The following is a 17,571-nucleotide window of genomic DNA, read 5'->3' as shown; positions in this document are numbered from 1 at the left end:
TCTTTATATCATTACTAGAGGCCCGGTGCATGAATTCATGCACCAGTGGGGTCCCTTGGCCTGGCCTGTGCAATGGACTGAAACTGGCTCTCTGACTTCCCCTGAGGGGTCCCGGATTGCAAGAGGCACAGGCCAGGCCGAGGGACCCCACCAGTAGTGCACAATTGGTGCCGGGGAGGGGCACCGGAGGTTGGCCTGCCAGGGAGGGACCATGGGAGGGTTCCAGGGCTTGTCCAGCCCATCTCACTCAGTCCCCATTAGCCAGACCCCAGCGGCAAGCTAACCTACCGGTTGGAGCATCTGCCCCCTGGTGGTCAGGGCACATCATAGTGACTGGTCTACCAGTAGACTGTCTGCCCCCTGATGGTCAGTACACATCATAGCGAGTGGTTGAGTGGACTTAACATATCATTAGCATTTTACAGTTTGATTGGTTGAATGGCCGACCAGACAACGGGACATTTAGCATATTAAGCTTTTATTATATAGGATTTATCTCATTATCTATTACTATCTGTAATAATAAAATAGTAATATGCTAATTAGACCAGACAGCCAAATGACCTTCCAATCAACCTTCTGGACGAAGCCGGGGCTGTGAGGGCTGAGGCAGCCACTGCGGCTGCAAGGGCCGTGCCCCTTGCATGAATTTCATGCATCAGGCCTCTAGTATCTAAATATCATATCTGGCCTGGGCCCTGACTGTCATCTATCTGCCTTCCACCAGGAAGGAGAGAAGAAAGCACACCTATTGCTGGTTCTAAAAAGATATTTGCTTTTCATGCCATTTTGTTAGGTTTGTGGAGCAGGAGCTACAAGCCCATTCATTAATATTGTTGACTCAAACTAGTTCTATTGTACCAACATTTATGACTATAATCATATAATCAAAGCCACAGGGAGATTTTTTTAAAATATAAATTAATATATAAATCCATATATATAAAATTTGAAGATTGATAGTATCTGGGATTTATTGTTGAGTTCCTTTAAATGGCACATTAACTAATAGTTTCTTTCTCTTACCAGTAAAACTTAAGTTATAAAGATTAAAATTTAGTATAGACTAGTGGATATTGTCACATTTAAATATTGTCTGTTATTAACTTCATGACTGAGCTAACTCTCAGCTAAGGGAATCTGAAATGTAATAAAATACTCAGTGTCCAGAGGCATTTGGATGGAGTTCAATTGTAGGGTAGTGGTTAACAGAATAGTATTTATAGGTTTAAGTATAGCTTATGTATCTACCAGCTTCTTATGTAGGGCAAAACGTTAAACTTCTAGAGGCCTTAATTTATCCATGGCACATACATTGCAGGTATCTTAATACATTCTGGCTACTGTAACAAAAATTCTATATCCTGATTGGCTTAAACAACAAACATTTATTTCTCACTTTCTGGAGGCTGGGGAAGTCCAAGATCAAGTGCTGGCAAATTTGGTGTCTGGTGAAGGCCTTGCTTTCTGGCTCACCATGACATCCTTCTCACCTGGCAGGAGGGACAGGGGGACCTCTGATTGCCTGTTTTATAAGGGAACTAATCCCACTCATGAGGGCTCCACTAGCATGACCTAAGCACACCCCAAAGGCTGCACCTCCAAATACCATTACATTAGGTCTCAGCATATGAATTTTGGGGGAAAATCATTTAACCATAGCAGCAGGATGGTTGTGAAGTTTGAGTGACATGCCATAAGTAAAACACTTGGCATAGTACTTGGCACATAGTAAATACACAGTAAATAAACAGGAAACAGCTTTTGTGTTAATCATTGGTGAAGTCTAGACTTTTAACCACTACAACTCAGTAACAGACACTAGCGCAAAGGGCCTGGCTTATTCGAACTCTAACTAAATTAAATGGAATTGTCGCAATGCTACATCTTATGGTTGCAATAGGAACTCGTAACATGCCGGCCATCTCGTAAATGTGCAGTAAGGCAGTGTGTGCATGCCTGCCTCTGCTGAATATTTTGAAGGACCATCATGATTCTTACTTTTTTTCCTAGCAAATATGAGGGAATTACAGTGTCAGTTTATGTGAGAGCAGTGAATGATACCACTGCAATATGTCAAAGTGCACCTTATGATTAGAGAATACTATTGATTCTGAAGTCTTCATAAATTGTTTCATTAATCAATCCCCACACCTTTTATCTTACTGGAATGAAGCACACCCCAAACAGAAGACCTGCTGGGAGTGTTCAGATAGCTAAGAGATCAGGGCCCATTTAGATGTGTATACAAATCAAAGATGACTTCTATGTCCTTTTTGTAATTATTTGAAGTCTACCTTTTCCATGTTCTTCATCACTAATGTTGGTAACTCATAGGGAATACCATCGAAAATACACTAAAGAAGTTAAAAACAATGTAAATCAGATGATATCTTGTGACTTAAACCAAAATCACATTAAAGAGTGAATCAGCCAGAACTATGCACTGCCACATTAAAAATAAAATAAAACAATGGCTTCTAAGACATGACCGAGCTGTCAGAAGCATGAATCCTTTTTATAAAGGAGTGTCTCAGGCAGGGGATGTAGGACTCAGCCAATGGAATTGAGTCCTCGGTCTCATATTCAGGGGAAGATAGCCACAGTCAGCTCCTGAGGAATACTCTTTAGGATTTTTTTTCTTTTTCTTTCCTTTCTTTTTTTTTTTTTTGAGCAAAGCAAAAACTCAACTCCCAAAATACCTTCTGAATACTCCTTTGCTCCATACGGATTTTCCTAGAGGGAGATATTGTGAATGTGTATAACCAGTGTGGCCACGAGCACTCAGGCTCCTGTGACAGCCGTGGGTCTTGTTCTGATAAGAATTGCTGGCACTGGGCTTAGACAGCCATCTCGGGGAACCACTTCATGTGACTCAGCTTCTGTGAGATCAGTCGGCGAATACTGAGCCTGCATGACTCTAAGCCAGCCCTGGCTCCCAGCCAGTGCGCCAAGGCACCAAGATTCCAGGCTTCTTGGCAGGCAGCCAATAAGCTTTCCCTGGGGTCTCTAATCTCATTACATACTCTCCATTTAAACTTATTCGGCGAGTAATAAAAATCCTAGAAAACTTCAGAGGACTTTCCCCCCTTCCTTTATAGACAGCGGGCTAAGGAAGGCACCGAGGCCCACAAGAAACAAGCCCAAGTGGAATAGAATACAGTAGACTTCAGAAGGCAGTAGGGAGGGGCAGGGAAAGTCTCCTGTATTCAGACAGCTTTGGAATGCCCCAGTCATAAAGAAAGGCTTACTTACCTCTATAGGAAACTTTTATATGTCGACTTCTTATAATAAAGAACTTGAATGAGTCCCTGGTAACAGCAATTGCTATTTGTTTCTGTCTTCTTGGTTAATTTCAGAGCACATTCAGAAAATGAAGGTACTTCTTTATCATCTGCTGACTCCTGTACCAGTCCTACTAAGATGGATTTATCATACAGCAAGACGGCTAAGCAGTGCCTAGAGGAGATATCTGGTAAGTAACCTGATTGATGGGTGGGTCAAGCCTCAGAATTTTTGAAATATCTCCCTAAGTCTTTTATTAAAATCACATTTGTGCTATCTTATTCCTCTTGAGTGTAAATGGACTGTGTACATCTCATGCTTCACAGATTCTTAGGTATTTGGTTGTTCTGTTTAGGGTGATCTCTTTGTGAAGATTTCTGTAGAGAACAGTAGTGCTTTCAGGGCCTGGTATTTTAAGTAATTGTTGCCCTTGGTCAAATTGAATATAATAAGAGAAAACCTAGAGAATGTTCTATTGTTAATAAGGCAGCCCTTGGATATATTTAGACTTTTTAAAAATATTGAGGATCAGGTGTCAGTGTTCGCTTTTCATGACCAATACAACCTGCCCTATCTTCAGTTCTGTACTGTTGAGAACACTGCAAATGTGTGTGATGGAAAAAATCTAATTATGGAAATATTATTAAATATATGAATAATGTAAGAAAACAAATACATATACATACCCTAGACACAGTTTGTCAGATACTTGAGTGTATAAAACAGAATTCTCAACTTTAGTCTAATGCTTTTCCTAGGATCCATAAGCCTAAGCACATATGGAAGGCCTTTGGTGTAATTTTATTACATACTAGAGGCCTGATGCACGAAATTCATGCAGGGGTAGGCCTTCCTTCCCCTGGCTGCCGGCACCGGCTTCCCTCTGGCACCCAGGACCCAGGCTTCCCTTGCAGCCCTGGCTTCATGCAGAAGGATGTCTGGTCTAATTAGCATATTATACTTTTATTTTTATAGATAATTTGGTACATGAGTAACTAAGTAAGCTCTTAGCAAAATATACTGCTCCTAAGGGGAAAGAGAGTTTAAGAACATTTTTATCTGTTACTAAGCATAAGGGATGCATGGGAGTAGAGATATGTCTGTTATCCCAAAATATCTCTGGCTCAGCCCTTTTATATTCCAAAGCAAAAACCTAAAATAATTGCTTAATTTAAAATATTACTGTAGTACTCCAAGGATGCAGAGTATTGCCCTGAAGCTCATGAAAGTAACCATGTCACAAATTTAGGGGTTAAGAAACCTCCTACCTGGGCTGACCTACAACATGTTGGCAAGCATTAGCCATCACTGCAATACCCACCAATGGGTATTGACAACAACAACAGCACAGCATCCCAAGATTCCTTTTGGAATTAACACCACTGGTCTCATTTAGGCATCAGAGGTTTCGTGTGACTATTACAGAGGGCCATGGCAGGGGAAAGGTAGAAATGGTGATGCCAAAGCATAGCTATGGGGTTGGAATTTGTAGATTTTCCAAATACTTGGGGGAAGTGTTGCCTTTCCCATAGCTCCAATAGCCCCAGGGGCAAAATGATGATGCATATCCACATTGAGACTAGATGTTTTTTAAACCTAGTGTGGCATGAAGATACATATGCTTCATGAATGTATTTTTTCATGAATGCCATCAATATGCCTATAAAATACTAGAGTTCAAATCTGTAAGGAAAAATGCTTTAAGTACAGTTTGGATACTAATCTTATGTGAATTTTGCAAAGGAACATTGTTTTTTTCAGAAATTAATATATTTCTTTTTTTTAATATATTTTATTGATTTTTCACAGAGAGGAAGGGAGAGAGATAGAGAGAGTTAGAAACATCAATGAGAGAGAAACATCGATCAGCTGCCTCTTGCACATCCCCCACCAGGAATGTTCCCGCAACCCAGGTACATGCCCTTGACCAGAATCGAACCCGGGACCTCTCAGTCCGCAGGCTGACGCTCTATCCACTGAGCCAAACCGGTTTCGGCTATATTTCTAATTAAATAAATAATCCCTATTTGATTTTTCTCTCATTTCTTATTTTGTCAACCACAAGATTATTTTTTTCATATGTCAGGTTAATATTTTTATTTAATGTTTTGATCTTTTAATGGGATACTACTTAAAAGTAAAATATAAACTAGACTTTACATAATATAATATTAGAAAGTGTGTATATTATTTTGTAGCAATAATTAATTTATATAGAATCATGGATTTGAGTTTGTGATTTAGGTAGGAATACAATAAAAGAAAGAAAACTGCCCAGCCAGTGTGTCTCAGTGGTTGAGTGTCAACTTATGAACCAGGAGGTCAAGGCTTGATCCCCAGAGTTGGGTATGCAGCAGGCCGCCGATCAATGCTTATCTCTCATCACTGATGTTCTTTCATTCTCTCCCTCTCTATTCCTCTCAGAAATCAATAAAAATATATATTATTAAAACATAAAATAAGTGCTGAAATGAGGCTCATCTGATTGTGTACTTTCTATTATTATTTGTAGTGAAAATTTCTTTCAATGCAAACTTGAAATCTGTGGAAGGGAGATGGTACTCACTGATGGTTAGTAAGCTATACATTGAGTTCCATGATCTGAGACCTCTGGATGAGGGTATAGCAGTGCCCAATGCTGAGAGGATGACTAACACATTCTGACCTTCTCTTCAGTGATCTTGTCTTCTAATCCTTCCCGAGATGCTTATTCTCATGGTCATACCCTAGACCAGCTGTGGGCAAACTACATCCGGCCCGTTTGAAATGAATAAAACTGAAAAAAAAAAAAAGACCGTACCCTTTTATGTAATGATATTTACTTTGAATTTATATTAGTTCACACAAACACTCCATCCATGCTTTTGTTCCGGCCCTCCGGTCCAGTTTAAGAACCCGTTGTGGCCCTCGAGTCAAAAAGTTTGCCCGCCCCTGGCCTAGATGCAGGCATCTTCAGAATCTGCAACTTCTCTATAAGCTGACTCCCATGCACCTCATTTTTGCTGATTACAGCCTCCTCTCTTCTCAGTGTTCTTTTCGTTTCCTTACTCCGCCACTGGTTCTACTAGGATTTCCAATTCATTGATCCCACTACCCCCCCGAATTCTGTGTATTATTTCTGCCCTCTGGCCCCACCCCCCCAACCTAATCAGCTGAATTCCTGTGGTAACTGAATGTAATTTTACTCTTCCATAGTCCCTTACTATGTGTACCGATTAATAATAGTGGATTTTGTAATCAAAGAAAACACGATAATTTCAAGAGAAACAGCAAAAATGCTTTATTTAAAGTAATGTCCATTGCTAGCTACACATTTCCCCCATCTTTCAGGTAATTTGTGGATACCATCCCAATAGAACTTTTCTTGACAAACCATTCAGAGACCCAATTTTCCACCTCTTCATAAGTTTTGAAGTGCTGCTCAGAAAGTGCATGTGCCATGATCTAAACAAATGGTAACCTGAAGGAGTAAGGTTTGGTGAATATAGCGGGTGGGTTAATACTTCCCAAGCAAGATCTTTTAACGTGTCTTTAACTGGTTTTGAAGTGTGTGATGGTGCGTTATCATGAAGCAAAATTACTTTGCCGTGTCTTCTGGCCCATTCTGGTTGTTTCACGCTCAAAGCGTGGTTCAAATTGATTATTTGTTGTCAGTAGCCATCAGTATTAATGGTTTCACCTGGTTTTAGAAGCTCATAATACACCACACCTTCCTGATCCCACCAAACGCAGAGCATTGTCTTCTTTCCGAAGCGATTTGGCCTTGCAGTCGATGTTGATGGTTGACCTGGATCAACCCATGATTTTGTGCATTTGGGATTCTCAGAATAAATCCACTTTTCATCGCCAGTCACAATTCGATGCAAAAAAAGACTTTCTTTCTTGCTGATGAAGCAACATTTTACTGATGACTTTCCGGATTTCCAATTGTCTTTCGTTCAGTTGATGTGGCACCCATTTTCCTTCCTTTAAAATTTTTCCCATTGCTTGTAAACAATCGGAAATTGTTTGCTGCGCAATGTTTAATCTTTCTGTAAGTTGTTTTGAGTTTGACATGCATCTTCATCCAATAATGCTTGTAATTGGTATTCAAACTTTTTCGGTTGACCTGGACGTTCTTTGTCTTCCACATTGAAATCATCACTTTTAAAGCATTTAAACCAGCATTCACAAGTATCTTGAAATGGAGCATGTTCACCCTAAGCTTCCTGAAATATTCAGCAGCAATTTTCTTCAAAATAAAGTAATAAATTATAACTTTCTGCAAATGCTCTTTTTTTGGCACAAAATTTGACATTTTTAAGTGTAAAAATATCTATGATGTTAACACATTCAGCAAATTTGACATATGAAGTTTTGAAGCTTGTTGTCAATACAACAAAATAGCATACATATCAAATCACATATATATCAACATATGTGTAACTCCATCTATTGAAAAAAATCCGCATTATTAACCGGTACAACTGGTAACTTCTCACTTCGTTGTATGCGTTTGGTGAAATCAGACTTGGTTATATTCAGTTCTCCACCTAGTCCATAGCAGCAGTGAATGGACTTGGAGAAAACATATCACATGTTGATGTGACTAACTTTACCTTCATGACTACTGATCTCAAGTGAATATTTAGTGCTTCCCAATAGTCATTCTTTATTTCTCTGGCCCATTTACTCTTTTTTGCACTTTTTACTTTCTTTTCAAACCTACATACCACGTCTCCAATTATTTCTCTTAACCAATGACGTTGATGTTGACATCACTGAAAAAAAAATTAAAGCAGACAGAATTCACAACCCCCTGCTACCACATCTACCAGGTACAGCATGTGTACCCACGTTCTCTGCCTTTCTTTGGATTATTTTCTCTCCTTCCTCGTTTTAATAGCTCCATCTCCACCAAATTATTCTCTTTAGCCCACAGGATGTTACCATCTCTTCAATCTTAATTAAAACAACAACTTTTCTTCAGCCCTTTTCCAGGTTCCCTTCTCTTTCTTATTTCTGTTATTGCCTCTTCATTCTGGCTGCTAGAGAAACCAAAGACCGCATAAGCACTTGAATGTATTGCCATGCCCTACTTTAGACTGGCTCACAGGATATTCTTTCTGATACAATATGAGATACAGGAAGAGAAGTGTTCTAGAAAGTAGAAAAATTAATTCTGGCCTCTGCACTGCCATTATTTAGCTGGTCGAATTGTTCCTTGGTACCTGTTTTTGTGATGTGACTGCTACGATGCTGATTAAACTCACAGGATTATTGTGAGATAAGGTTTTATTTTTCCATCCATATTTTTGGTAATTATCATGTGGGATCTTATACATGCCAGGCACACAAAGCATTGGGAAAGCAAACGGGACTAAGATATGCGTTTCCTTATAGAAGAGTAAGAGAAAATTACACTCTAAAATGTCAAATAATCAAATTGCTAGGCATATGGGAACAACTAAGTTCACTATAAAGAGTTATATAGGGCTTAAAAGAAGGTCACACATGTATATTTTGGAATTCTAGTGGACAAAGAAATCAGGGAATAATATTTCAGGATGAAATAAATTCAGTGAAAATAATTGGGGGAAAATTCTACTTGCCTTATGATTTTTATTAGTTTCTTATCATAAAGCAGCATTTTTCTAACTTTATTGAGATCTTGGTAGCTCATGGGGTTTCTAATCCAAAGTTTCACTGCTATTGTTGTTGAACTATTACTAATAGTGTGGGGGCCTTACAGGGGGGAATTCTGTCCTGCTCCCCAGGTGAAATAGCCTGAATGATATAGAACTCTGAATGAGTTAGCCTTCACAGGATAAGATCCAGCTTTTATAAATTTTTCAAGCCCATACATTTGGGGGGAGTCTGAAAATAATACAAAAATACAAAATACAAAATGACATATAGTGTTTAGGAAAGGGACTCAAACAGTTAGGAGCCCCATATCTTAAGCACCATGGGCTTCACAGTGGCATAACTTGAGTCTGGTGTGGTTTTGCCTGATTAGCATCCATTGCCCCATCTATTTATAGCAGCGCCTTGATTTTTTTTTGGGGGGGGGGGCGGGGGGGAGACCATGGCCTCATCATTCTGTGTTCACGTGGGCCAAATGAAATTGACCCAAGCAGATCCAATCAGAACAAACGATTCCCTTCGCCACAGTCACTCTTTTAGGAATGGACATGTGACCCAACTCAGTTCACTCAAAACCAATCACTCTCAGACTTTTCCTGAGACTATTAGAAAAGAGACACTCGATGTTTTTCACTAGACCTAAAGATAATAAAAATAAAGCTTGGAGCTGCTGGTGGTTACCTTCTCATTCAAGTGAAACAAACATAGAGGAGACATAAGAGAGTGAAACCGTGAGTTCAAGGTCATTGTAGAAAATGTCTGAGCTCCTGAATGAGGCATCTGAAACTATCCCTCCCACTTTCCCTTCAATTTTCTGTTATGGGAAAACCTTTTTATATTTAAACAAATGTAAATAGCATTCCCATTGCATAACCTGAGAGACATAACATGGAATGATGTGTGATACTATTAAGGAACAAACTTGAGGCAGATTTGTCAGAAGGATTCCCTAAGTTATCCGGGAAGCTTTGCTGTTCATATTTTCAACTGAGCAGTAACTCAGGTGAAGCTATGAAAACATAGTGGAAGTTCAAATTGTAGTAATTGTAGTTAAATTATGGTGTGAAGATAAACGTCAGAAATGAGGGACACACAATAAAATGGCATACTGGAAAAAACTCAAAACTTTCGCAAGTCTTACATCCCTCCAAAGTCCTTATGTATTCCATTCTATTTCTTACTATTTGTCATGTTCTTAGGAAAACTAGTGATATTTACCTGATCTGAACATGATGGTTCTGATACCATTGTAATGACCTGGTTATTAATTAATAATTGGAAAGAAGCAAAAGAAAGCTACAATTTAGATGCATGCCCATTATGGTCTAGGTGACGTGGGAAGGTGCTTGTCTGTCAGCCATACCTGGGAGCGGGGCATTGGCCAAAGTAGGCCTGCCCACTGCAAGCATGGGAACATTTGATATTTAAGTCTCTCACTGCTTGCGGGGCTCTCACGCTCTGCACTTGCCCACATGGCCCATGGCCACGTGGATCCCACACACAATGAACCAATGGACTAACTAGCCTGATGCTACAGGGCACCCAGCTCCACCATGGAATGGAAACTCCGGACACTGCTTTTGCTTGTAGCTCTATTGAAGCCCCAGCTACACATTTTCCAGGACAGGCTTAAGGAAAATGGGATTTTAAAAACTGAGGAATATAATTTCATGCAAATAAAAGCCATTCATTCTCCCATGCAAGTCGTAGAACATTCTTTTTCTCAGGGTATTGCAAGAACCCCACTCCCACTAGTGTTCAGAAAAGTTCCCTTTATGCAGTCCTCCCCTAATGATAACATACAGGGAAATGCATTATGTAATGTGTGGCAAGTAGTGAGTGAGATTCTTGCTTCCAGCCTATCCTTTTAAGACTCATGCCATCACCTTGATATTACAAATCTGGCTGAATTGACAGTTCAGATTTTACAGGTTTGGCTTGGGTTTTATTCTCACATTCATTGACAAAAGGAATCTGGCCCCAGAGACCATCCCTTTCATCCAGTGCCAGGAGATCCTGCCAAATGTAAAGTGAGCTTTATTTTTCATTCCACTAGAATCATTCAAGAAAGTTTTTAGATTTTTTTTCTACATAGGTTCACACTTGCCCTTTTTTGCATAAGATCATCTGCCAACATGTATGACATTTGTTTAATGCACTTTTAACCTTTATCTAGAATTTATATTCAACTGAAAAACATTACTAGATGCCTGACTGGCTCAGTATCACCAAAGCTGGCTTGTCATTTGTAAAAAAAAAGTAATAAAATAAGTGGATGAATTCAGGAAATCATTTTAAAAGTGAGAATTTCATTTAAATAGAGATATAAGCTAATGGTTGCATGTATTATTTCTGACCTACCAGACTTCTTATTGAATAATGAGAAATATCTGCTATTTGAGACCCTTGTATATAGTCACTTAAGTTGCCTTTTACTTGAATGCTTAGAAAGATTAAGAAGATTGAGTTGGGGTAATTTAAGTCAGTTTAGATCTTTTACTTAAATAATCACTTTATAATTATGTTTACTAAAGAGCTGAAAAGATTTCCAATTCAGAACAGAATAGAAACTTTAGGTCTACTAGAAACTTTACTTTGTTTTAGGTCTTGACAAAATTAGAGTGATTTGTTTTTTCGTATTGATTGGTCTTATTTGTCTCCTATGCATTTAGGCTTCTTCTTTCACCTACATCCATTTGTGCATGTGAATTCAAAGAAGTATAAATACAACACTCATGTATAAATATACACCCAAAGTAAGCAGAAATAGCTGCCTCTAGAGAAGCAGTATGTGGGTTCTTTGATATTGTTCAGGGTATATTTATGAACTGACATATTTTCAGGGTGAAAAACTACTGTGGTTACATATTGACAACAATATCTTTAAGCAAAAAAAATAAAATAAAATGCTATTTTGATGTTTTCTCCATTTGGGTTATTTCTTTAAAATAACTAGCCCCTCCTTACTTGCTCCATTAGACTTAGCCAAACCCTTTCTGGATTGGCCCTGCAGGAAGATTATATTTTCTGCCCCATTGAGTCAGAGTGGACCATGTGATTTGATTTGGTCAATGAATGTGAGTGGAAGTGTGACATGGGCCATTCCCAAGCAGAAGCTTTAAAAGCCATTGCTTGGATTGCTCATTTCTTCCTTCTCTCACAAGATCAGCATGTCTCTGAGGGTACCCGGATCAAATAGGCAGGCTGCATAGAATGGACATGAATGTGCATCTTTGTTTTGTTTTGTTTTGTTTTGTTTTTGTAAGACACTGAAATTTGTAAGTTTGTCAATGCAATATAACTTAGTCTAAACCAGAATTTCTCAACCTTGGCACTATCCCCATTGGAGTCTGCATAATTCTTTATTTGGGGGGGGGGGTGTTTCCTGTCATGTAGGATGTTTAGTGTTTAGCAGCATCATTGGTCTCTGCCATTTGGATGTCAAGGGCATCACACATCGCAGATATGACAACCAAAAAAATATCTCCTGATATTGCTGAGGGAGCCAGTTAAAAATCACTCCCAGTTGAAAAACACTAGTCTTAGCTTAATAGTTCTCAAAATGGGGTCCCAGAGCCAGCAATGTCTGTATCACCTGGGAATATGTAAGACAAGCAAAGTCTCAGGCTCCTTCCAGACCCACTGAGTGAGGAGGGGTGGGGTGAGGCCCAGCAAGCTATATTTTAATAAGCCTTCCAAGAGGTGTGAACATTAAAGGTTAAGAACCACTGGCCTACGAAGGATGGTACACAAGCACCCTTGTATAAACAAGGGCATAGTTATTGCTTTTACTAATATACACAGAAAGTTAACTGTATTGACATTTAAAGCATAAGGGTTCACTGGTTGTGAATCTGTAAGACTTTAGAGTACATGACAATATACCAGTGTAATACCTTTCAGACAAATTGAAGTTTTAGAACTTCACCAAATTTACCATGGTCTCACAGCCTAGCAATTCATTGAGTCACAATAACTAAAAATAAAGAAAAATTCCTGATTAGAAATCCAAATAGAAGTGGCATTTTGATCCTTAAAAAATATTTAGAAAGCGATGTTTTTAGAACATCATTGATATAATTTGACATTTGTGTCTTCATTTTATTTGAACACATTTTATATAAGTACAATTTATTTTTTAAAGAGCTAACATTGAGAATCAGTATTTATAACTCACAGTTTTATGTGTTTAATTGAAAATTTTTTTATCACAACTAATTGCTGTTCTTTCCATCTGATTCCCCTTTATGCATCTGTGTGGAATGGATCTAGGGATAGTGTCCTGAGCCTGAGCATAAGGAATAGTTAACCTTGCCAAGTAGATTGCCATCATATTTAAAAGTATAGGCAATATACAACAATATGCTAATTATGTAATTAAGAGATTGGGTACTTCAAGTAGTTGATTTTTCTGAGGTGAAATATCAAAATTAATTTAATCATATTAGTGCAGACAATGATAGGGATTTATAAATCAATTACAATGACATGTGAATATTTCTATATATTTCTTCCCTTTTCCCCTCTTAATAAAGAATGCTAATGCACAGAAAACCTCAAAGATTTTTCTTTAAATACTTTCCCCTTAGCTCTCAGTAGTATACATGGTCTCTACTATACCTGGTAAGTATTTTAAAAGTTTTCCTAAAATCAGAATTTCAGGACTGTGGTATAGTACAGGATAGATGCAAGATATTTACCTTTGTTCATTTTCTGTTTTTATCAAAATATTAAAAATTTGGTTATGCAGCAGTAGATTTATGGACTAGACTAGGAAAAATGCTCAATATCAACAGATATATTGTACCTATTATGTTTTTTATCACATCATTATGTTCTACACAAATGGCCATAAACTTTCAGTTTTATGCTTTGAGTAACAATATTGAGGGGGCGGGGAACCTTTTGTGTATGTGTTTTGTTTTGTTTGCTATTTTTTTATAGAAAGGAATCATAAATTTTTTTTTGTTCCATTAGGATTTTCCTAAATAGCTCAGAATGAAAAGCCCTTGAATTTGTACAAGATGAAGTGAAGTCTTTTCCTTTAAAGCATTATCTGTCAGCCGGAATGTCATGCTCCGTTTTTTAGGTCCTTTACACTCTTGAATTTGATTTGTGCTTTTACAGCACAAATCCCAACATTCAGAAGGCAGCTCTGCCTGCTTCAGCCGCCTGGAGCTAAAGAGAATTAGTCTGTCATTCTCGGTGTCGGGGAGTGAGCGCTGTGTGTGTGAGTTCTGTGAGTGTGTGTGTCCACACCGGAGACCGGGTGGCCAAGAGGGATTTAAATGTGCATGGGTTAATAGCACAGGCTCTCATTCAGCCTTGGCTTTGAAACCTGTGGCATTCGAGGCTGGACAGGCGCTTCGTGCCGCTGGTTTAATTTAGCACTATGTTTGCTGCCATGGCAGCCAGCAGCATCCACTGCAGCAGCAAGGAAGAGCCATAGATCTGGGAATGCAGGTGGAATACTAAAACGCGAGACGCTCGTGCCGGTCTGGGCTTCAGTGCTTAATTTCTGCTCTTACGGGGCTCTGATGCAGAGGCGTACATGCTGCTCCGTCAGCTCATCGAGAGTCAGGGGCTGCAGACCTAGATCCGTGAAGGGCTGCTGAGAGGTGGAAAAAAAAAGCGAGAGACATAGCTGGTGCTTCACCACCTCCGGCTGGGAGCACAGAAGCAAGGGAGGGAAATGCGGACCCGTCGTCCTGCTGAGACCTGCGATTGGCGGAAGGTGGGAAAACGTAGTTGGCTTCCTGTGCTACTTTTCAGCTGGAGCAGCGTCTTTGGTGAACTCTTTTCTGCTTCAGATGTTCAAGCAAAATATCTGTAAGTACTGCTGACTCAGGAACTGATGTAGCAAGCTAAAGTGTGGCCAGCGACTTAATTGTGCTATCGCTCTGGAATCTTATGTGAACGCTTGAGCCTGCCTGGGCTTTTATTGAAGTGCATGTGTCAATTAAAAGCAAAAGGGCCAGATGCCATCTCGGTGCAAAGAGATGATGTGAAGTCCCATTGAAAAGAAGACACCACCAGAAGCACCATGCAGCGGCCGGCTGAACTCTCTGTGTTTCGAGGCAAAGGAGTAAGGAGGAAGGGAGCTTGCCTTCAGAAGCAAAAGTCGCTCACCAATCTTTCCCTCACCAGTGATGGGGAGAGGAGACCCACTGTGCGCATTTCCAACTGGTTTGGAAATGCTGCCAAAGCCAGCCAGAGGGAATCCCACTATGCGGAGAGGCCCTCCCTGTCCAGGTTCCTCTCGCGGTCCGTGCAGTCCCTGTACCACCCCAGCAGCTCCGGCGCCTGGAGCCTCCTGCCTGCCAGCCAGTCAGGCAGTGAGGGCTTGGGGGACTGGTCTTCCAGGAAAGCCCTGGAAGGCGAGAGTGATGAAGATAGCCGGTCTGAGGATGAAAACGGCTCTTCCAAGCTGAGCAGCATCAGCAGGAGCTGGGCCGAGGAGGAGGGAGAGAGCTGCCTGCGGGAAGGCACAGCCCACCTGGACGAGGACGTGATCCTTACCATGCTGGGCGACCTGGAACAGGCGCTTTACACTGACTTCTTGGGTAAGTCAGGTTTGCTCTTAACATGCGGATGGCGTTTGAAGAAGCCGCACATTTGCATGAGCCCGGTGTCTTCCGTGCTTCCAACTGATGTTTTTAAAGTGTAGTTACTAAATTTTTTTTTTAATTCCTTGTTTCTTGAAATTATTTTCTTTGTAAAGCTGTGTTGTGATAACCAGGGGTGAAGTCTGTTTGGAGAAAGTAAATAGGACCAATCTGCCCTGGGCGTTATTGGCCTTGGCATTCAGTACCTTCTAGACATCTATAAGTAAGTGTTCATATTTTAAGACTCCAAACATGTTTTTTTAAAAAATATATTTTATTTATTTATTTATTTTTATACAGAGAGGAAGGGAGAGAGATAGAGAGTTAGAAACATCGATGAGAGAGAAACATCGATCAGCTGCCTCCCTCACACCCCCTGCTGGGGATGTACCTGCAACCAAGGTACATGCCCTTGACTGGAATCAAACCTGGGACCCTTCAGTCCGCAGGCTGACGCTCTATCCACCGAGCCACACTAATTAGGGCTCCAAACATGTTTTTACTTAGTCATTATTGGGGGCTTTTTATTCAACTTCTCTCGAGGGAACCTCACCCCAGGTATATAAAGAAGAAGGAAGGGCCTCGTGAGTAAATTTTCTGTATAGTCAGGTGTTTCCTCTACTGCCTCAATGGCACGTGGCCCTTGTCTAGACCTCAGTGACAAGCACCATGAATCTAGTAACACTTTAAAAATGCGGAGGCCTCTCTTGACAGCTTTACTCACATACATTTTGGGGTGTTGTTGTTGTTTTTCAGTGGTTGGCAAAAATGCTCCTAAGTGTGTGCACTTAAACTGCTATGTAGATAATGGAACTGTTTTTATACTTTACAAACTAGGCCTTTTTGATTACATGGCTCTCAATAGTAACTTCCGAGATTATCTTTAACTAGATATGAAGATGTCTGAAGTTATTTTTCAGTTTTGTGATTAAACTTTAACTGCCAGTTTGCCACTTGCCTGAATAACCAAACGAGGTACATTTTAATTTGTATGACTGAATTCAGTGCTTTACTGAAGGGTGTTTACATCATAAATAGTCCCTTATTCAAAAATCCACAAGTACTAAACCATGAAACGCGTATTTTATGTCACTGTGTGTTTTCACAAAGTACTTCATAGAGGGCTCCTTAAATTGGAAAGAATTGAACCCAACCAGTTATCTCTTTGTTTCTGATTCCCACAACTGATGCTGAATATAGGTTTGCCTTTATTCTTTCTGTGGGCCCTTCTGTTAGAAGATACTGTATGGGTTTTTCTGGAATCTTAGTGAGCCAGCTTTAGAAGCACAAAGCTTAGGGAGACAGCAGAGGCAATTACTGCTCAATCTTTAACGTCAGTTTGGCTTCAAAAGAGTAACGTGTCCCCAGCTGCGGAAATGGTGGTTTCTGAATCTGAATACACCAGGTGCTCAGAGGCTGAAGATTTGCTGCTACCCCATTGTGTGATTTCTGCCATGAACTGTTCTTCCCAAGAGACCAGTGTGCAGTACAAAGGCAAGGCAGGGAGCCCTGACCCTTAAGGATCTTTTCCTTTCTTTGCTTCTTGGGAATTGTAAAACCTATGATATTCATCTCTTGCCTTTAAAATGGAAGCATTTGTCTTGTTCTAAGTACTTCTTATGTAAGTGTTTTCAAAAATGAACAGAGAGCCTCCCCAGACAGTATTGGTTGGTTGCTCTGTGAAGGTATAAGCATGCTGTGGGTGGGTGTGTATATAGGACACATGCCTTTCTGTGCATAAGGAACTTGGAGCATTACTGTTGGAGGGATTCTCTCAATAGAAGTCTGTGTATTCCAGGGTTTTTTAAGTGAGCGTCTACTGACTTTGTGGGATTATTCTCTTTAAGCCATTTTTTCCACTTATACCAGTACTCAAAAATGCAAATGAGAAAGTAGGAGGAAGAGTTTTATTCAAATAGCTCTGATATGAATAGTCATAGCAGGATAATGAAGCATCCAATGCAATTCCCTAAATACTTGATGCATGTTAAGTTGGTGGATAATTTGCAAGCCCATAGCCCACAGGAATTTCAGGGTTTCTGCCATGTGACTGACT

The 17,571-nt window shown here is 39.9% G+C and overlaps 1 protein-coding gene across 1 annotated transcript in view; it reads left to right on the top strand.

Moving 5' to 3' along the window:
- The window catches only part of NAV3 (neuron navigator 3), a 350,115-nt gene that overhangs the window by 167,276 nt on the left and 165,268 nt on the right, over nt 1–17,571 (top strand). Inside the window, exon 9 of the mRNA XM_081083380.1 lies at nt 3,360–3,475. Within this exon, the coding sequence (XP_080939506.1) occupies nt 3,360–3,475 (116 nt within the window). The remainder of the gene's footprint in view (nt 1–3,359; nt 3,476–17,571) is intronic.

This window comes from Myotis nattereri (genome assembly GCF_964212035.1).
Source record: "Myotis nattereri genome assembly, chromosome: 2".
Classification (NCBI taxonomy): Eukaryota; Metazoa; Chordata; class Mammalia; order Chiroptera; family Vespertilionidae; genus Myotis; species Myotis nattereri.
Note: the sequence above shows the minus strand (reverse complement) of the source record. Positions and strands in the feature narration are given on the sequence as shown.